Source organism: Oncorhynchus mykiss, chromosome 20, assembly GCF_013265735.2.
Source record: "Oncorhynchus mykiss isolate Arlee chromosome 20, USDA_OmykA_1.1, whole genome shotgun sequence".
NCBI lineage: Eukaryota > Metazoa > Chordata > Actinopteri > Salmoniformes > Salmonidae > Oncorhynchus > Oncorhynchus mykiss.
In genome coordinates, this window is record NC_048584.1 from 38,599,325 (window position 1) to 38,621,555 (window position 22,231).

The window sequence follows — 22,231 nt, forward strand, 5'->3', positions numbered from 1 at the left end:
ACACAGTGCCTTCATAAGGTATTTATACCCCTAGACTTATTCCACAAATTGTGGTCTTACAGCTCGAATAAAAAATGGATTAAAATATATATTATTTTTCTCTCACCCATCTACACACAATACCCCATAATGACAAAATATATATATATATATTTTTTTTGAGATGTTTGCACATTTAGTTGAAAATGTAAACACAGAAACATATAATTTACATAAGCGTTCACAGCCCCGAATCAGTACTTTTTGTTGTTGCTAGAAAGGCATTTCACTGCACTTCTGACATTGAAACTTGTAGAACCACCTTTGGTAGAGATTACAGCTGTGAGACTTTCTGGCTAAGTCTCTCAGAGTGTTCCACACCTGGATTGTGCAACATTTTCCCATGTATCCTTAAAAAAAATTATTCAATTCAAGTTCTGTAAAATTGTTTTATTGATCATTGCTAGACAACCATTTGCAGGTCTTTCCATAGATCTTCAAGTAGATTTAAGTCAAAACTGTAACTCGGCCACTCAGGAACATTCATTGTCTTCTTGGTAAACAAGTTTAGTGTAGATTTGGCCTTGCGTTTTAGATTAAGGTGAATTCATCTCCCAGTGTCTAGTGGAAAGAAGACTGAACCCAATTTTCCTCTAGGATTTTGCCTGTGCTTAGCTCCATTCAATACATTTTTTTTATCCTGAAAAACTCTCCAGTACTTGACGATTACAAAGCATACCCATAACATGATGCAGCCACCACTATGCTTGAAAATATGGAGAGTGGTACACAGGCATGTGTTAGATTTGTCCCAAACATAACACTTTGACTAAGAAATTTCAGCTTTGTAAACATTTCTAAAAACAAAATTCCACTTTGAATACTTTTTAAAGGCCCTGTATGTATTTCATTACTTCTGAGTATTTTGTAATTTGTATTACACTGGACTCAACTACACTCCAATGCATTTTGCAATAAGATACTTTCGAGGGCTTTAATTTGTATTTTCAAAATCTTTTTTTCTGTACCATTTTTTTTCTGGCCCCCTTTCAACCTGCATTGGTATCAGAAGTTTGATTGCGCTATGGTCTGATACGAGTTAATTCTAAATGTGTATGTGAAAATGAACAATTGCAATGCATGCTGAGTATTATTCTAATGAGCTCCACCCTGAAGCACGGCCAATAATAATACCCAGTGTGCTTTTCAGCTCATTTTGGTATGTTCATTTTCACAAACGTATTTTACATTTTAAGCAGTTCAGCAGACACTCTTATTCAAAGGGATTTACAGTCAGTGCATTCAACTAAGGTAGATAAAGAATCACATTTCACAGTCATAGCAAGTAAATCGTTTCTGTAACCGTTGCTAAGAATGTTGTTGCTGTTCGGGCCCGGCTTCTTGCAAATTTAGCACATTGATTCACTCTCCGGCATGCATCATGCTCTCTAGTACAGTAACCACTTACACAGTTGCAAAATCAAGATGTAGCAGCAGGAATAGAAATGTTCTACTCAAATTCCAACATAATAACACTGTCTGCAACAGGGCATGTACTGAACTATACTCTACTCTACTTTACTGTACTGAACTCTACTCTGCTTCACTGTGATGTCCAAACTTGTGAAACATGAGGAGAATGACATTCATATCCTTAACAGATCAGGGACCCGTGATGTAATTCCGGTACCCGGGTGTAAATCCACTTCGCATACTGTAGTTCAATAACCAAAATATATTTATTTTTTTTCTAACTCGAGGTGTCATGTCATAGAAGATGCTCCATTTTTCTTTCTGCAGACATGATTTTCGTCTTCATTCGTAGCAGATATTTAGCAGTTTTTTTTGGGGGGAAACGTGGTTGCGTAAATCTGAGGGAGGATTTTACTGTATTTCCGTTACCAAAGTTGGCATCTGCATATTTCCTCCACTAAAATCGTTTTTTGTAACATTTTCAGTGGAGATTGTGAAGTATTCCTTGTGCATAGAGTTGTATGGTTTGTTAAACTTTCAAATCAATGTTTTTTGTTTGGCATACATTTGAATGTTAAAAAAAAAACAATAACAAATGAATCAAAGCTCAATTCCGTTATCGTGGAATTGCCGGAGACCACCACACCAAGCCATCTGTGCAGGATAAAGCTTGATGCGCCAGGACAGTGGTTGGCAAATAATTGTCAACACAAAGTACAACTTAGTCAGACTACAAGATGGTAGATAGCTACACAGGGTTAACATGACGCATGCATCTTCACGAGCCTGGAGCTCTTTGTGACTCTCTCTGTGCTGGAGCTCTCTGTGACTCTCTCTGTGACTCTCTCTGTGCTGGAGCTCTCTGTGACTCTCTCTGTGCTGGAGCTCTCTGTGACTCTCTCTGTGACTCTCTGTGCTGGAGCTCTCTGTGACTCTCTGTGACTCTCTCTGTGCTGGAGCTCTCTGTGACTCTCTCTGTGCTGGAGCTCTCTGTGACTCTCTCTGTGACTCTCTCTGTGCTGGAGCTCTCTGTGACTCTCTGTGCTGAGCTCTCTGTGACTCTCTCTGTGACTCTCTCTGTGACTCTCTCTGTGCTGGAGCTCTCTGTGACTCTCTCTGTGCTGGAGCTCTCTGTGACTCTCTGTGCTGGAGCTCTCTGTGCTGGAGCTCTCTGTGACTCTCTCTGTGCTGGAGCTCTCTGTGACTCTGTCTGTGCTGGAGCTCTCTGAGACTCTCTCTGTGCTGGAGCTCTCTGATAGGAGCATAAATAAATCTAGTCTCATCTTCATTCATCCTGCCTGGAGCCAGCCACCCCACGGTGAATGCGATCACAGCAGGTCTCCAGCAGTGTATTCTCTCTCTCCCTGATCTCAAAGGGGAAGGGGAAGCAGTCTGCATCTACTCTGTAGCTGAGGTTGACTGCATGTCGTGCATGTCAAAGTATTACATTCAACGCGTCCTAACATTCATCTGGAAACCTCATCCCTGAATAAGCAAGCAGCTCCTTTCTCTACACGGCATTGACGCGGCTGACACCTTTTGCATGCATTTCTCCTGGCATAACCTCCCTCCCTGCAACTATAATCCTACAATTGTTTTTATTTAACCTTTTCATTTCTTGAAGGGCCGTTTTAAGGAAATTGATTTGGTGTGTCCTGAAGGGCTGTAGAGTTAATGTATGTTTTAGTAAATCTGTCTGAAACAACATTTCTTGGTTCCTCTATGGCTGCGTTGACACATGCATCCCAATTTGGATCTTTTGCCCAATTATTGGCAAGAGCTGATCTGATTGGTCCAAAGACCAATTAGTGTTAAAAGATCAGAATTGGCCTGCCTGTTTAAACCTATCAAGATAGAGGGTGAACTTTGGCACCCCGGCTCTGCTGGATGCAATAAATAGGCCTAGCCATTGTCATCATGGCTGGATCAAAGGTGTTTTGATATTAAAGCATTCGGGTGGCAGTGCACTTAGCTGCCCCCTGCCTGATTACCAGTTGGACCTTGTGTGCAATTGACCAATAAAGTGATCTCTCTTAAACCACCCCAGCTAGCACACTGAGGAAAAGAAAGCTTGATGACCTGCAAATTACTGCTCTCCGGTTACCACCGACAGAGTACATCTCATCGCATGGCATGCTATCCCACCGTCACGGCATCCCAAATGGCACCCTATTCCCTATATAGTGCACAGATTTTCCCTAAGTAGTGCGCTATCCCGCAGTTACTGCGTCCCAAATGGAACCCTATTCCCTACATTGTGCACTACTTAGGGAAAATCTGTGCACTATATAGGGAATAGGGTGCCATTTGGAACGCTATGACAGTACTCTGGATGTGGGACAGACAAGCTGTCTGGAGGTAAATAGACAAGACATTTTGATGCACGTTTCTAAATGGTGATTAGGGAAAGTTCCTGGGTTTGAATAGGAAATGCTTTTAATTATGTTAAACCAAGGTAAAGAGAGCTGGTGGGCATAGGTGCTAGGAAGGCAGGAAGTCCTGGGTTTGAATAGGAAGTGCTTTTAATTATGTTAAACCAAGGTAAAGAGAGCTGGTGGGCATAGGTGCTAGGAAGGCAGAAGTCCTGGATTTGAATAGGAAGTGCTTTTAATTATGTTAAACCAAGGTAAAGAGAGCTGGTGGTCATAGGTGCTAGGAAGGCAGGAAGTCCTGGGTTTGAATAGGAAGTGCTTTTAATTATGTTAAACCAAGGTAAAGAGAGCTGGTGGGCTAACTCACACGTTAACAACACACCTGTTAGGGTTTTACAAAGGTCATGGCTGTCAGGCTGCTTACTTAGCGAGAACAGCGACTTCCTGCTAGGGTTTTATAAAGGTAATGGATGTCAGGCTGCTTACTTAGCGAGAACAGCGACTTCCTGCTAGGGTTTTATAAAGGTAATGGATGTCAGGCTGCTTACTTAGCGAGAACAGCGACTTCCTGCTAGGGTTTTATAAAGGTCATGGATGTCAGGCTGCTTACGTAGCGAGAACAGCGACTTCCTGCTAAAGGTTTTATAAAGGTAATGGATGTCAGGCTGCTTACTTAGCGAGAACAGCGACTTCCTGCTAGGGTTTTACAAAGGTCATGGCTGTCAGGCTGCTTACTTAGCGAGAACAGCGACTTCCTGCTAGGGTTTTATAAAGGTCATGGATGTCAGGCTGCTTACTTAGCGAGAACAGCGACTTCCTGCTAGGGTTTTATAAAGGTAATGGCTGTCAGGCTGCTTACTTAGCGAGAACAGCAACTTCCTGCTAGGGTTTTATGAAGGTAATGGATGTCAGGCTGCTTACTTAGCGAGAACAGCGACTTCCTGCTAGGGTTTTATAAAGGTCATGGCTGTCAGGCTGCTTACTTAGCGAGAACAGCGACTTCCTGCTAGGGTTTTATAAAGGTAATGGATGTCAGGCTGCTTACTTTGCGAGAACAGCGACTTCCTGCTAGGGTTTTATAAAGGTAATGGAAGTCAGGCTGCTTACTTAGCGAGAACAGCGACTTCCTGTTAGGGTTTTATAAAGGTCATGGATGTCAGGCTGCTTACTTAGCGAGAACAGCGACTTCCTGCTAGGGTTTTATAAAGGTAATGGATGTCAGGCTGCTTACTTAGCGAGAACAGCGACTTCATGCTAGGGTTTTATAAAGGTCATGGCTGTCAGGCTGCTTACTTAGCGAGAACAGCGACTTCCTGCTAGGGTTTTATAAAGGTCATGGCTGTCAGGCTGCTTACTTAGCGAGAACAGCGACTTCCTGCTTCGGCTCGCACCAAGGCTCAAACCCAGGACTTCCTGCCTTCCTAGCACCTATGACCTCCTGAAACGTCTTACCAGTTGGCGCCACGCAAAAAAAGCAAACTATTCGCTGATGCAGGTGTGGACACTATAGGTTCAGGAGTTTGTTTCACACATCCCCATGTGCTACGTAAACATCTCTCTCGACTCTCCAGCCACTTGTGGTGTGTGTGTGTGTGGGTGTATTGTTGAATAAAACAGGGCGTCACCTAGTCCACTTGGCACCATATACAGTTGAAGTCGGAGGTTTACCTACACCTCCCAAAGGGCATCATATTCTCTATTTAGTGCACTTCTTTTGACTAGAGACTTATGGGAATAGGATGCCATTTGGGACGCATGTATACAGTTGAAGTCGGAGGTTTACCTACACCTTAGCCAAAAAACATTTAAACTCAGTTTTTCCACCATTCCTGACATTTAATCATAGTAAATATTTCCTGTTTTAGGTCAGTTAGGATCACCACTTTATTTTAAGAATGTGAAATGTCAGAATAATAGAGGAGTGATTTATTTCAACTTTAATTTCTTTCATCACATTCCCAGTGGGTCAGAAGTTTACATACACTCAATTAGTATTTGGTAGCATTTAAATTGTTTAACTTTTTTTTTGTCCCGTTCCTCCTGACAGAGCTGGTGTAACTGGTTTGTAGGCCTCCTTGCTCACACACGCTTTTTTAAGTTCTACCCACACATGTTCTATAGGATTGAGGTCGGGGCTTTGTGATGGCCACTCCAATAGCTTGACTTTGTTGTCCTTAAGCCATTTTGCTACAACTTTGTAAGTATACTTGAGGTCATTGTCCATTTGGAAGACACATTTGCAACCAAGCTTTAACTTCCTGATGTTGCTTCAATATATCCACATCATTTTCCTTTCTCATGGTGCAATCTATTTTGAAGTGCACCAGTCCCTCCTGCAGCAAAACACATGTCAACATGATGCTGCCATCCCCGTGCTTCACGGTTGGGATGGTGTTCTTCGGCTTGCAAGCATCCCCATTTTTCCTCCAAACATAACGATGGTCATTATGGCCAAACAGTTCTATTTTTGTTTCATCAGACCAGAGTACGATTTTTGTCCCCATGTGCAGTTGCAAACCGTAGTCTGGCTTTTTTATTGCGGTTTTTGAGCAGTGGCTTCTTCCTTGCTGAGCGGCCTTTCAGGTTATGTTTGTATAGGACTTGTTTTACTGGGATATAGATACTTTTGTACCTGTTTCCTCCAGCATCTTCACAAGGTCTTTTGCTGTTGTTCTGGGATTGATTTGCACTTTTCGCACCAAAGTACGTTCATCTCTAGGAGACAGAATGCGTCTCCTTCCTGAGCGGTATGACAGCTGCGTGGTCCCATGGTGTTTATACTTGTACAGATGAACGTGGTACCTTCAGGCATTTGGAAATTGCTCCCTAGGATGAACCAGACTTGTGGAGGTCTACCATTTTTTTCCTGAGGTCTTGGCTGATTTCTTTTGTTTTTCCCGTGATGTCAAGCAAAGAGGCACTGAGTTTGAAGGTCGGCCTTGAAATACATCCACAGGTACACATCTAATTGACTCAGATTATGTCAATTAGCCTATCAGAAGCTTCTAAAGCCATGACATAATTTTCTGGAATTTCCCACGCTATTTAAAGGCACAGTCAACTTAGTGTGTAGAATTGTGATACAGTGAAATAATCTGTCTATAAACAATTGTTGGAAAAATGACTTGTGTAAGGCACAAAGTAGATGTCCTGACCGACTTGCCAAAAACTATAGTTTGTTAACAAGAAATTTGTGGAGTGGTTGGAAAAACTAGTTTTAATGACTCCAACCTAAATCTATGTAAACTTCCAACTTCAACTGTAAGTAACTGGAATGAAATGGCCCTGCAGTTCCACAGATTGTGTAATCTAATCTCAGGGACCAATTTCTTTTCTTTTCTTCTACCTGGACTGTAACACCCTAGCCTCTCACATCCAGCCAATTCAACCAGGCCGGTAAGCCTACATCCTGCTGAAGCCTGGCCAATTCAAGCCGGCCAGTAGGTCCTACATCCTGCTGAAGCCTGGCCAACTCAACCAGGCCGGTAGGCTGACATCCTGCTGAAGCTTGGCCAATTCAACCAGGCCAGTAGGTCCTACATTCTGCTGAAGCCTGGCCAACTCAACCAGGCCAGTAGGTCCTACATCCTGCTGAAGCCTGGCCAACTCAACCAAGCCGGCAGGCCCACATCCTGCTGAAGCCTGGCCAACTCAACCAGACACGTAGGCCTATATCCTGCTGAAGCCTGGCCAACTCAACCAGGCCGGTAGGCCGACATCCTACTGAAGCCTGGCCAACTCAACCAGGCCGGCAGGCCGACATCCTGCTGAAGCCTGGCCAACTCAACCAGCCTGGTAGGCCTACATCCTGTGACAATATGTTATGAGAGAGTTAGCAGGCTGTAATGCTTGGAATCCTAAATAATGCTAGCTCATGTTAGGCCAACAACTGTTACGGTGGTGCTTCCCTTAATTTATAAGTTATCCACTTGATCTTACTATTGCCTTGGCCCATTCTTCGTACTCTTGCAGATGTGGTCTTAAACCAGGTGTACTAAATAGGATCTGAAGATCGCATACCCCCATAGTTGAGCAGTGATCTCATGTTGTAGTCATGGAGGTGAAGTTAGCTGCCGACCTAGTTGACCGCTACTTACGCAGGACTGTGCTCTGCCGTGACCTGGAGCTGATACCCTCAGCACGCAGAGCACTGCCATCAGTATCGTTTAAGTCAATCCCAGCCGTGTAGGAAGTGTATCGCCATGTGACTGCTGGAGAAGACATGGTTCCCAAAAGAGCTTCGTAATATAACAGGTTAAGGTTCCCAAAAGAGCTTCGTAATATAACAGCTTTAACCATATGTATCTGACATCTTTGAAAGTGTATGGTATCTCAGACTGCCAGGACGGTCAGAAGTGGCGTAACAGCCGCAGGCTCAAGAAGGGTTATTTTCATCCCATCTCCCTGTCTCCATTTCTTTGCCCTGGCCCTGTTTCTCTTTTCCACTCCATGGCTGCCCCCGCCCCCATCTCTCGTTCCCTCACTCCCTCTCGCCTTCCTGCCATCACTCTCGCGGATGTCTGATTCATCTTTCTTCCTCTGGGTCTGTGTAATTCCATTGAGGGACTTTTGGGATTGTTGGAATTCCCGGCATGCGTGTGTGTGTGGGTTTGGAAGAGTGAGAATGAGCGGGTTGGTTGGTTCCGCCTGCTTTGAATGCCACCCTGGGTTTATTATCAGCATGGCTGGACATGGGCCTGTCTGGCTGCACTCTCACACTGAAGCTTTTGCTCCAGATTCACAGTGCTCAAAGCACTCACCCTGAGGCCTCCTTGGTTTCAGCACAGATCGCTCTGGCATAGTCTCCTGGCTGTTAGCATGCCGTCTCTGACAGGACATTTTTCCCCTGGCTTCGTTACATGCTGAAGGAAACCAATTACAAGACCTGCTTGGTTGGTGGTATTTCATGTTAACATTAGGTGAGGCAAAGACAGCAGGGCAAAAACTCCTTCAATTGTATTTTCTTTGGCTTCAGTACCTCTCGCTGGTATTTTAGTTGTGCCGTCTTCACTCCTGAAGCTAAATCTTTGAGAGAGAGTTTTTCTCCTGTGACCTCTTGCTGGCATCTCACAACATACTTTTCTTCAACCCATGTGCTGCAAATCACTGGGAATGCTGTACTACTTTTTAATTAGGTTGCATTTCAAAACAAAGCTACATCGAATGCTGAGATCAGCGAGTAAAAAGCCTAAAAGGGGAGACTTTGTATTTTTTTTTATTTGAAATTGTGCAAGATAATACGGAATAACTAAAAACAGCGACTGTATTTGCATAGCTTGCAATAATTTCCTCTCACAGTTGTGAAAATATACAATACAAGAATTGTAATGTTAGGAAGGTCTGTTGAAGAAGACATGTTTTTGAGATGAAAATATTCTATTGGCTCAGGACAGACAATGCAGCCTATTAGCATATTCCTGCCCTGTACACTCTAAATTATATAATTGATTGATTAGTGGAAAAAACATATATCCATTACATATTAGGATATTTATTTATGACAATATAGGCCTATCGCAATATTATTTTGGACAATATCGCAATATTATTTTTGCGCTAGTCAGCTCAGCTGTAAAAGGTGAGCCAATATGTTGTCAGCACTTTTTATTTTATTTTGATGACCTAATCAAAACTTGTTTTCTCACGTGTCTCGTTTTTGATCAGCCGCAGGTTCTGTCCCTTGTGATTTTCCTTTCTGGAGAAATCCGCCAAAGTCTGCATCACAAATGGTGCCCTGGTCAAAAGTAGTGGATTCTATATGGAATTGGGTGCCATTTGGAAATGACCCTGGGTCTGATCCAACCACTTTTCAACATGTTGCGTGACTGTGTGAGTGAATGCAAAGGTGATTCTTTGGCATGCAGCTCAGTGCATGACTGTCTCTTTCTATCATTATGAGTTGGTGCCCTTGGCTTACATGTCTCCCATCTTTCATGCAAATTTGAAATGAATGTATAGCCTACAGTATAGGTAAGATGTTAAGTCAGTGTGTGATGTGCACGCAGGAGGGACCTCAGGGGACTGTGTCTGTGGACTGGAGATGGAAGCTGTCGTCTTCGCAGAGTGTGTCAAAGTCTTCGCAGAGTGTGTCAGAGTCTTCGCAGAGTGTGTCAGAGTCTTCGCAGAGTGTGTCAGAGTCTTCGCAGAGTGTGCCGCGTCTTGTTTCATCCCATCGAGCCAGAGGCTTGGAGGCTGAGGACTGTGGAGTTGTGCTGAATCCCCTGTCAGCCTTAGCAGCATGGCATGCATAGTCATGGAGATAGCCTGGGGAAGCTGGTACTCAGCCATGGACACTCACCAATTTTATTTTATTTCTGTGGCATACCCTGCCAGCCTGGCAGAATGGCATGCATATTCATGGAGAAAGCTTGGTGGTGCTTAACCAGTTCTTTGTTTTGGCAAAGTCCTTGTAATGAACTGGAGAGCGAGTCCCTCGCCAGCCTGCCTGGCATTGACACGCATAGTCTAGTCATGGAAAAAGCTTGATGAATGTGGTGCCTGGTGCTCAGTCATGTTAATAACCACTCACCAGTTCTTTATTTTGGCAAAGTCTTGGTAATGTGCGGCAGGTTGCCTGGATGTTAGAGCGTTGGACTAGTAACCGAAAGGTTGCAAGATCAAATTCCCCGAGCTGACAAGGTATAAATCTGTCGTTCTTTCCCTGAACTAGGCAGTTAACTAACTGTTCCTAGGCCGTCATTGTAAATAAGAATTTGTTCTTAACACACTTGCCTAGTTAAACAAATAAAAATGAAAGTAAAACATTCTACATCACTGAATACACCCCGGGTGTTGAATGGAGCAGCGAACTCCTATTTTTACATTCTGAAACCTGCAGTTGGTAGAGTACAACTCCTTTGTGGTTTGGTTTGGTTAATTTCCATTCAAACAGTCATAGACTTAGGCCTATTAGTAGACTCGTGTCGGTTTGCAGATGCTATTGTTGTCTGTGTTAATACGTGCGGGAGGGGCCCAAAGTGACATTTTGGTGCCACAAAGCTGCTTTGGAAAGTGGAAATTCTGAGGCATTGAGAGGCCATGGTGACAGTACAGTGGCGCAGAGAGATAGTGGTGGCACGCTGGACTGTGTGTGTCTGTGCGGTTTCGATCAGTATGTTTTTTTTTTTGTGTGTGTGTGTGTGACGGAATGAATGTTTTCCAGTTAATGGGGATCCTAATAAAATAGAAAATAGACTTTCTTAAAAAATGTAAATAATTCTAGTTGAGTGAGTATCTTTATCATGGCTTACTAGAACTGCACCTGCAGTACATCATAGCACAGACGTTGCATTGTCAGGTATGTTTACCATCAAGTACTGCTGTGTGTGTGTGTGTGTGTGTGCGTGCAATGTGCATAGCATTCTCACAAATACTTACGGTATGTTCAGGTACTTGAAACAGTTCCTCACGCTCCCAAACATTCCGATCAAGCCCCCCCAAAAAAACAATAGGCAATATGCTTCCTCCCTCCTCCTGGGAGGAATGAGTATTCTCCCTCCACTTTAAAGATCTATGTACTTACTAGGTGACGCCACCACCGCCCATAGCCAGGTGGTGGGCGTCACCCTAGTAAGTATGTAGATCTTTTGATGTCTGGGCGTGTCTGTGTAGCTCTGCTGTGTGAGTGAGCAGGATTAAAAATACTATTTGAGATCTTTTTGAATATATTGAGCGTTTGCTTTAGTCTGCCTGGAGTACCAGGTGGGCGTGGTTTCCACTTGTGGGATTTTCTATTGGTTCTGTGGCAAGCTCTGTCAAGCACAGCTAAAGTACATGACATGATTTTGAAAATAGTACTTGGACCCAGGTCTGTGTGGAAGCACTAGCTGCTGTGAACCAGCCAGGGGAGGTGTGATCCAGATGCTCTGGTGAACCACACACACACTCTTTGTCGGCGACGGCAACCTGTCACTCACACCCTCAGGAGTGTCCGTAATGCCCTGTGGCATGGAGCCGTTCAACCTTCCACTGGTTCAGCGCTGTACCTCCCGGATGTAGAGAGCTCTAACTCACGTTGCTCCAACGCTGCAGACATATCTCCTCTCGCTGCTCGTAATCGCAGCGGCCTGTTACATTCAATTAGGTTCTGGAGTTACTCACCGCATCCAACCGTAAGTGTGTGACGGGCTGCTGGACTCAGGCCCTGGAAATACACTGCAGGATGAGACATCTGAGATGACTAGAAGTAACATTTTAAAAACTCGGGAAGAAACTCCACTTTTACAATTCAGATCATCCAAACTGCCTTTCTAACTTTGTTGAACGTGAATTGCTGTCTTCAGGTGTATAATTGTATTGTTCTACCAGTTGTTCACTGCTGTCATTTCTCTCCTTTCAGGTAAGAGGAAGCCTGGGCTCAAGCTCTCCAAGGAAGTGTTTGAGCAGCCTCCTGCTGCTGCTGCTACGTAAGACTTTCACTCTTTAATATCTTCTTTACATATTTAAATATTTACATTTACATCTTGACATTTACATATTTACATCTTGACATTTACATATTTACATATTTACATCTTGACATTTACATATTTACATTTACATCTTGACATCTTTACATTTACATATTTACATCTTGACATTTACATATTTACATATTTACATCTTGACATTTACATATTTACATTTACATCTTGACATCTTTACATTTACATATTTACATTTACATCTTGACATCTTTACATTTACATCTTGACATTTACATATTTACATCTTGACATTTACATATTTACATATTTACAGCATTCAAATCTTAATTGCCACATTTCAGACGGTCATTTTGTGAGGCGCAGCCGGGAGCTAGTTCTGTATGATGCTGAGTGGTCGAGTGAATAAACCAGGAGGATACTCCATGATCATTTAAAAATCTCCAGCTTGGGAACATTTTGGTTTCCCAGTAGAAGAGTTAGTAGGAAATCAACTAAATATATTGAATTAATGAGATAATTAATTGATATTCCCTAAGATGATAAGAGATGTTAATAAAATGTGTCAGTGATTTTGTATTTTCCTTCAACTTCCTGAAGACCCATTGGGAGTGGGAATGCGTCCATCTTTGTTTTCGTGTTTGTCCGCCACCATGTAGACGTCAGCATGATGCTAATGATATGATATAATGATATGACATGCTACCTATTCTGGTAGATGGAAAGCCATTCTCAAAAACCTTCTAATTTAAAACGTTAACTACAAAGTACCCCCCCCCCCAAACTACAGTAACTGTCGCCATTTTATTTTCCCACTGTACCAAATCTAACCGTGCCCCCCTAAAACCGCAATTACATACCAAACAGCAGGTTTGGTGAACTGTTACACCCCTACCTACTATGGAACAATTATATTACCATTTTATTATCACGTTGTTACTAGTGTAATTACAAAACTCTGCGCACTCTAGTGCCTACTTACCGAGTCGCCTCCATCACCTAAGCCGCCCGCTATCGTGCTGTAACACAGGTGGTGTCAGTGGACTTGGAGCCTATATTGACTGTGGGCACAGAACCCCTTTTTACTAGCCTCAGATTCATGTTGAATCCAGTCTTCCACTGTTTGGTAGCCATCGTAAGTCTTTGGGACGAAGTGAGACTGAAGCTCAAGGGATTTCCCTGAGCCATTCTGCCCCAAGCGGTCCAACTTTTTTCCCCCAATAGACCAAACATGCCTACCGTTAAACCGTGTACCCTGCTCTTGACGTCAAAGCCGCAATGTATTGTTTGTTGGTATGAGTTTATGATACATGTAATTCCATTTTTATAAACTAATGCATAAAGATTATTTTTTTTTTCGATGGAATATCACCGATCTACAGTGTTACATTTATGGACATGTATTGCGCAACCTTCTCTTTTTAATATAAAGTGTTATCCTGTTTTGCTATGAGGCATTTTAATACGGATATGAGGCTGCTTAATCAACATGATGATCCTAAAGATGTCAGTGACGGCTCCGTTTCCTCCCCATGAGGAGAGAGGAGGCTAGTTAGAGATTACCGTTTGGATGTGTTCACCGATAAGGGGTTCACAAACTGATGGCGCAATGTGCCAGTGAATATTGTTCATAGCATCATTTCAGTGTCATGATGATAACTCAAGACAAACACTGTTTCTTACATTAACATCTACATTGTAATCTTAATGAATATTAATGCATGCAGTTTTATGTACATAACATTTTTTTTTTTTATCCTAACAACTGTTTGACTACTTTTACAGACCCCCAAGAGATTTGGATTCGAAAGCTTGTGTGACCATTGGAGAGAAGGTACTACTTACCACATCTTATTCATGTTCACTGAACTGTTCAGTGTAGTTTACTCTCTCACATTCTTCTTACCTTTCGTTTACCACTGTTTCTTCCTCACACGTTCCTCTGACTGAACCTTTATTTAAAACTGAAGTACAAACTTCGGGTTTGACATCTGGGTGTAGTTGTTGTAACCTATATTGTGTTTAGACGGTACGAGGTAAACGGCAAATGTTTTCAGTGAGAGCGCGGCGGTAAACGCCGTTGAGGCTGGCGGGGAGTTCAAATATTTCAACTTTTGCCGTCTGCCGTAGTGTTGTTGTTTTCTACCGGATGTTGTTTACTGAAATCACCATAACAATGCAAACCTTCATGACAGATGGAACAATTAGACAGATATTTCACTGGATGTGATAAATGTGACATTCGGTTGACATTTCCACTCACGAACAAATATAGTGATGAGAGGATGCCCAGTGGACGGCGGTGGGAGAAGATGGATTTTGGCCAACGTTCTGCAAATTTTCTCATTTAATTAAACATTTTGATATCCATACTGCTTTCTGTTTCTAAAAAATATAATAATTGTGTTTTGTAGACTTAACGCTTTGCCAAAGTTGTAACAAAAAAAAAATTGGCCTTGTTTATAAGGAGTGCAATGGCGAATTGAGTTAATACACACGTGAACTTCAGAGTAGGAGTTCCCTAATGGACACATGCGAATAAATGCTAGAATGCGCCAATAGGATCTCACTAGTTCGTGCTTGACTCCGCCCACCTCCTTGCTTGTTCTGCCCACTATGATTCATATGCTCAGACCAGAGCCTGTCGTTTCCAATCGATCTTGGGTTAGTTATAAAAAATCTTTGCTGTCGGGCTGCTTTTTACCGTCCTCTTCTTTCTTGTCCCACTGTGCCGACTGGTATGACGGTTTTTGCGTCCCTCAGTCTGAACGCAGCATTAGGTTGAGTAAGATTCTCTCTGTGCTTTGGATGCAGAAAGATGAAAGCTTGGCTCAGTAAAGGGTCTGTGAGCCGAATATATAACACCCTAGCAAACATTACGACTCGGACTGAATACTTCTGATTGTAGGGCAGACTGGAATGTGTTTATCTTCCTGACGGGCAGTAAAAGTATTTATTTTAAAAACTTAGCAAATAAGTGGAATTTTTCCATTGGTAAAAATGCTGGCTTTTTTCCCTCTTATAATTTAGCCTGAAGTCAAAGTCGGGGCAACCATTGATTTAGTTGTTGTATGAAGTGAGAAAAGGACAGAAGTTCCCATTCTTTACTGCAACCAGTAGTTTAGATGAAAAAGGGGTCATTTGCGGTGTCTTTCGACTCAGCCCCCTTACCATGTCCAATGCTTTCCCTGTTGATTAGAAACTGTTGGTTAGAGTAGTTACTTAAACAAAGACATAGCTCCGAGCCACTCTCAGACAAAGAGGAGTACCCCCGGTCAGAATGACACTGTTGTTGGGAGATTAGACCTAGTTTTTCTTTTGTGCTTTTCGCTCTCTGTTACTGTTTTGTTTTCACGAGATGAGGATTGGGTAAAAAAAACAAGGAACTCTAGTGACTCATCTTTTTACCCTGCTCAATTTGTGTTCAGTGATTACATCAAGGGAGGGAGATACATGTTCTTTCTTCCTTATTACATTGTGTCACCCATTCATGTTTGATCTGTCACTGTCGAGCATGACACGCATCTCTCCCCGCTCTGCCGGTGCTGAGCAGAACTTTGTGGTGAAGGCAGATGACCTGGAGCAGATTGGCGAGCTGGGGAGAGGGGCGTACGGCGTGGTGGACAAGATGAGGCACATGCCCAGTGGCCTGATCATGGCAGTCAAGGTATGAGATATTTGATGCTGTAACTGATCTCTTTAAGGGGATCTAGGGCTACGTTTACACAGGCATCCCAATTCTGATATTTTGCCTAGTTATCGGCAAAAGAGCTAATATGATAGGTCAAAAGACCAATTAGTGGAAAAATATCAGAATTAGGCTGCATGTGTAAACGCGGCCTTAGTCGGGTTACTATAGCTAAGCACTCTGGCTTTATTTAAACAGGCAGGCCAATTCTGGTCTTTTTCCCCACTATTTGGTCTTTTGACCAATCAGATCAACTCTTATGCCAACAATTGTCGCAAGAGATCAGAATTGGGCTGCCTGTTGCAAACAGCCGTGGTGACAGCTGTTGATGTAATAAGTAGGTTGGATGGATGGATTTGATGTCCTTTCCCTCCCACCCTAGAGGATCCGTGCCACAGTGAACACCCAGGAACAGAAGAGACTGTTGATGGACCTGGACATCTCTATGAGGACAGTAGACTGCTTCTACACAGTCACCTTCTACGGCGCACTCTTCAGAGAGGTAGCCAGCTTCTTTATAAAAATACTTGAAAAAAAATACAAAATAATTACAATTAAATAATAATACTTATGTCTTGTAGTGTTTTTTTCTAAAGTCCAAAAGCCTCTTTAAAATAGACACTCTTTAGGTGGAGTGTATTAATTGTGTTTTTGGATCCCCCTAAGTTGTTCGTCACAACAGCTACTCCTCTTTGGTTTCCTCTACTGCTGGTCTTGTACTATGTTAAACATAGGCTTCCTACAATGTCCTTCCAGAGATGTCGGAGGACAGAGCCTTGTGAAGATGCTGTCAAACATATCGGTACCCGTACACTTTACAGTGGAGTGCAACAGTTTTATATTTTCCAAACTAGTTGGTTCTTTTTTACCCAGTAGGCACCTGCAATTTACAAAGAGTAGGATAAATGATACTTTCCAAGAATCACTCGCGTCCCACCAAATTAATTAGAATTTTGAATAATTTAGTCCATGCCATTTTTGACTTAAGTGCAAAACCTTAATTTCAGTTTTGATCAGTTGTTTATCAAACAAAATGTGAACACCGTAAGTTTTAAAATTTTAAAATTTCAACCTATTTTAGAAGTATCATGTGAATCATGGGTGCCTATATATTTGACTGCATAAGGTATGTTCAGAGAGGCAGTTATTTAGCAACTAACTTAGTCCTCTTCATTTCTACACTATGTACAAAAATATGTGGACACCCATTCAAATGAGTGGATTCTGCTATTTCAGCCACACCTGTTGCTGACCGGTGTATAAATTAGAGCACATTAGCCATGCAATCTCCATAGACAAACATTGGAAGTAGAACGGCCGTACTGAAGAGCTCATTGACTTTCAACGTGGCACTGTCATAGGATGCCACCTTTTTAAAACAAGTCAGTTCATCAAATTTCTGCCCTGCTAGAGCTGCCCCGGTCAACTGTAAGTGCCGTTATTGGGAAGTGGAAACGTCGAGGAGCAACAACGGCTCAACTGAGAAGTGGTAGGCCACACAAGCTCACAGAACGGTGCCGCTTGCAACACTCGCTACCGAGTTCCAAACTGCCTCTGGAAGCAACACCAGCACAAGAACTGTTCGTTGAGAGCTTCATGAAATGGGTTTCCATGGCCGAGCAGCCGCACACAAACCTAAGATCACCAACTGCAATGCCAAACATCGGCTGTAGTAGCGTAAAGCTCGCCGCCATTGGACTCTGGAGAGATGAATCACGCTTCACTATCTGGCAGTCCAACAGACGAATCTGGGTTTGGTGGATGCCAGGAGAACGCTACCTGCTCCAATGCATATGTAAAGTAAAGTTGGTGGAGGAGGAATAATGGTCTGGGGCTGTTTTTCATGGTTCAGGCTCCTTAGTTCCAGTGAATGGAAATCTTAACGCTATAGCATACAATGACATTCTAGACGATTCTGTTCTTCCAACTTTGTGGCAACAGTTTGGGGAAAGTGCCTTTCCTGTTTCAGCATGACAATGCCCCCATGCACAAAGTGAGGTCCATACTGAAATGGTTTGTCGAGATCAGTGTGGAAGAACTTGACTGGCCTGCACAGAGCCCTGACCTCAACCCCACCGAACATCTTTGGGATGAATTGGAACGCGGACTGCAAGCCAGGCCTAATTGCCCAACATCAGTGCCCGACCTCAATAATGCTCGTGGCTGAATGGAAGCAAGTACCCCCTGCAATGTTCCAGATGAGTGGAGGCTGTTATAGCAGCAAAAGGGGCAGGGACCAACTCCATATTAATGGAATGAGAGGTTCAACTAGCGGGTGTCCACATACTTTTGGTCATGTGGAACATAAGACTTTCTGATTTACACATGACATTGTACTGTAGAAGTGGGCTGCCATCCAGACACAGGTACCGTGGTCCCTTTTTCCTCACGTAGAGACGTCAGATGATAGAGCGGTGTATGTTGTAGTCAAGATAAAGAAATAAAGAATTCCTGATCTTGCCGGATGTAATTACCTACCACTCGTAGAGAAGAGAGCGTTCCACAGGATATCCATCTGCAGCGGAGCTCATTGGAAAAAGCTCCTTCCTGTTAGCCAATCTGTGTGTCTGGAATGTGGTTCTGTTTTTCCCAATCCCTCTACCGCTTTCTCCATAGCCCCCTTTTTCCGTTCCCACCACCCACCTTCTCCATCTCAGTACCCCCCCCCACCCCACCTCCTTAACCCTTAAACTCTCACCCCAATCTGACCTTCTCATGTTGTACCTGTGTTCCCAGGGTGATGTGTGGATCTGTATGGAGCTGATGGACACCTCTCTGGATAAGTTCTATAAGCAGGTGATAGAAAAAGGCATGACCATCCCTGAAGATATCCTGGGAAAGATGGCCGTCTCGGTGAGTAGGACTACCTCCTCACTTCCTTTCCTCGTGTAAATAGGACTAACTATGTCACATCATTCAGCCTAGAGACCAAGCGGAATATTACATGTGTTCTGTAGGACTGGGTTTCCGTTAGCCGGTAATTGCCGGCTGTGGGACAATTTTTTTTAAATAAATGAAAAGCTGATTAATAAAATTGTAGCCCGGCCAAATTGTCCAGTGGTGTCCAGCTGCTGAGGAGAGAGAGAACGCGAGAGAGGAGCCTTGGCCTAGGCTACTGTTGATCGTGAAGATGGAGGCCTTTTTAATTTGAAATATTATAAAAGTATTAAAATAAAAGTTAGCATATGCCTACAGTGAAAAGCCTACAAGGCAGGGCTCCAGACTGTGACCATTTTAGTCGCAGATAGGGAGAGGATGTTCTCAGCTTTCTGTAGGTACATTTTTATTAACCTATTGGATACGGGGGTCACTAGCCTTTTCAAGGTAATTGCTGCAATATAGCCTGTTCAGGTTTAAACCAATTCACAAGTCTTCTGTTTCATTCTGTTCAGCCATTTTCTGTGGCCAAATGACGTTCCAACTGTAATGTTATGTTTGACACAGTATAATATCCTGCTCATTTTAAACAATTGCTTGACTTAACTTTATTAGGATAATACCAAAAGTAAGAAGTGTTAAGGTTTGGTGTGGCTATTAGCCTATTATACTGCAGGCCTATGATATAAAGGCAATGCGCACCGGCCCGCAAACTGACAGGTGAACTTGAGGAAGTACCGGATTTACTCCTATAAATCTAACAATATAATTCTCATCTTTATAAAAAATGTTCTAATTGAGAATGAATGAATTAGCCTCCTGTAAACTTACACAAGTAAGTATTCACCCCACATTTTATTGTGTAAATTAAATGTTAAAAATACCAAATTATACTTTTCAATTCCAGGTTTTAACACAATATATACTTAAAACCTCGGAGGTGCAAATATGTTTGACACCAAAGTGAATAAAAAAAAAAAAGTTGGTTGCATTAGTGTTCGGCCCCCTGATTCAATACTTGGTAGAAGCACCTTTGGCAGCGATTACAGCTGTGAGTCTTTGGATAAGTCTATCAGCTTTGCACATCTGGATACTGCAATATTTAGTCTATTCTTAACAAAATTGCTCAAGCTCGGTTTAGTTGGATGGGCACCGTTGGTGAACAGCAATTTGTCAGATTCTCAATTGGATTGAGGTTTGGGCATTGACTGAGGTATTCAAAGACATTCAGGTTGTTGTTTTTAAACCACTGCAGTGTAGCTTTGGCTGTGTGTTTAGGGTCATTGTCCTGCTAGAAGGTGAACCTCCGCCCCAGTCGCAGGTCTCTTGCTGGACGGTGAACCTCCGCCCCAGTCGCAGGCCTCTTGCAGACTGAAACAGGTTTTCCTCTAGAATTTCCCTGGATTTGGCCTCAAACCTGATCAGTTTCCCAGTCCCTGCCGATGAAAAGCATCCCCATAACATGATGCTGCCACCACGCTTCACCATAGGGATGGTGTTCAGGGCGATAAGCAGTCTTGGTTTTGACCAGAGAACTTTCTTTCCACGTGTCTTGTCAAAAATATATATTTTTTATTTACAGCAATGGCTTTATTCTCACCACTCATCTAAAAAGCCCAGGTAATAGTTGTCCCATGTACAGTTTTGGTGCAGAGCCTTCTCTAGGCAGAGTCACAGTTGTGCCATATTCTTTCCATTTTTTAAATAATGGATTTGTAATGTTCAAAGTATGGGATATATTTTTTTTTAGAACCCGACCGTGATTGGTGCTTCTCCAGAACTTCTGACTTGTTTTGATCTTCATGCTGATTAGGTTCTCTAACACACAGGTGTTTTTAATGAGATCATGTGACTAACTGCACACAGGTGTACTCCATTCAACTCATTATTTGACTTCTGAAGGCAATTGGTTGCACAGCAAAGGAGGTGAACACTTAGGCTGTGTCTGCATATCTGATCTGGGGTAGGCCTAAGCTTTTTATATATACACAGTACCAGTCAAAAGTTTGGACACCTACTCAAGCGAAGGTTTTTATTTGAACTTTTCTACATTGTAGAATAATAGAAGACATCAACTATGTAGTAACCAAAAGTGTTAATCAAAAATATTTAATATTCTTCAAAGTAGCCACCCTTTGAAGGAGTTCCCACATATGCTGAGCACTTGTTGGCTGCTTTTCCTTCACTCTGCGGTTCAACTCATCTCAATTTGGTTGAAGTCAGGTGATTGTGGAGGCCAGGTCATCTGATGCAGCACTCCATCCCTCTCCTTCTTGGTCAAGTAGCCCCTTTACAGCCTGGAGGTGTGTTGGGTCATTGTCCTGTTGATAAACAAATGATAGAGGGACTAACACGGAACCCAAACTGGCTGTGCGCCATTGTGCATACATTTATTTTGTCCCCCACCAAACGCGATCAAGACATGCAGGTTAAAATCTCAAAACAAAATCAATTATATTAACCTGTCTGGGAAAGCGGAACCCCTCGCCAACAGCCAATGAAGTTGCAGTGCGCCAAATTCAATCAACAAATCTCATAATTCTAATTTCTCAAACATACAAGTATTAGACACCATTTTAAAGAAACTTCTCGTTAATCCAACCACAGTGTCCGATTTCAAAAATACTCTTCGGCGAAAGCAGAACATATCATTATGTTAGCTCAGCAACTAGTCACAGAAAGCATACAGCCATTTTCCAACCAAAGAGAGGAGTCACAAAAAGCAGAAATAGAGAAAATGAATCACTAACCTTTGATATTCTTTATCAGATTACACTCCCGGGACAACATGTTACACAATACATGTATGTTTTATTCGATCAAGTTTATGTTTATATCCAAAAACCTCAGTTTACATTTGGCTTTGCCTCCAAAACAGAGCCACATCAATTTACAGAAATACTCATAATAAACATTGATAAAAAGGTACAAGTGTTATTCACAGAATTATAGATATACTTCTCCTTAATGCAACCGCTGTGTCAGATTTCAAAAACACTTTACGGAAAAAGCAAACCATGCAATAATCTGAGACGGCGCTCAGACAACAAATCGTTTCTTACGCCAAACAGACATCCGCCATGTTGGAGTCAACAGAAGTCAGAAATAGCATTATAAATATTCACTTACCTTTGATCTTCGTCAGAATGCACTCCCAGGAATCCCAGTTCCACAATAAATGTTTGATTTGTTAGGTAAAGTTCATCTTTATGTCCAAATACCTCCTTTTTGTTTGCGCGTTTAGCACAGTCATCCAAATTCATGACGCGCGATTACTAGGTGCTGACGAATAGTCAAAAAGTTCCGTTACAGCCCGTAGAAACATGTCAAACGAAGTATAGAACCAATCTTTAGGATATTTTTAACATAAATCTTCATTAATGTTCCAACCGGAGAATTCCTTTGTCTTCAGAAATGCA

At 42.5% G+C, this 22,231-nt stretch overlaps 1 protein-coding gene across 2 annotated transcripts in view; it reads left to right on the forward strand.

The window, feature by feature from the left end:
* LOC110499544 (dual specificity mitogen-activated protein kinase kinase 6) overlaps positions 1 to 22,231 on the forward strand; it is a 43,954-nt gene that overhangs the window by 4,506 nt on the left and 17,217 nt on the right. The window contains exons 1-6 of one of the 2 annotated variants that reach the window (XM_036956318.1): positions 8,547 to 8,743; positions 12,163 to 12,229; positions 14,033 to 14,081; positions 15,801 to 15,914; positions 16,318 to 16,437; positions 18,672 to 18,788. In XM_036956318.1, coding sequence (XP_036812213.1) covers positions 8,731 to 8,743; positions 12,163 to 12,229; positions 14,033 to 14,081; positions 15,801 to 15,914; positions 16,318 to 16,437; positions 18,672 to 18,788 — 480 coding nt within the window. In that variant the 5' untranslated portion in view covers positions 8,547 to 8,730. Of the gene's footprint in view, positions 1 to 8,546; positions 8,744 to 12,162; positions 12,230 to 14,032; positions 14,082 to 15,800; positions 15,915 to 16,317; positions 16,438 to 18,671; positions 18,789 to 22,231 lie in introns of those variants that run through there. The other variant, XM_036956317.1, reaches the window with a different exon arrangement.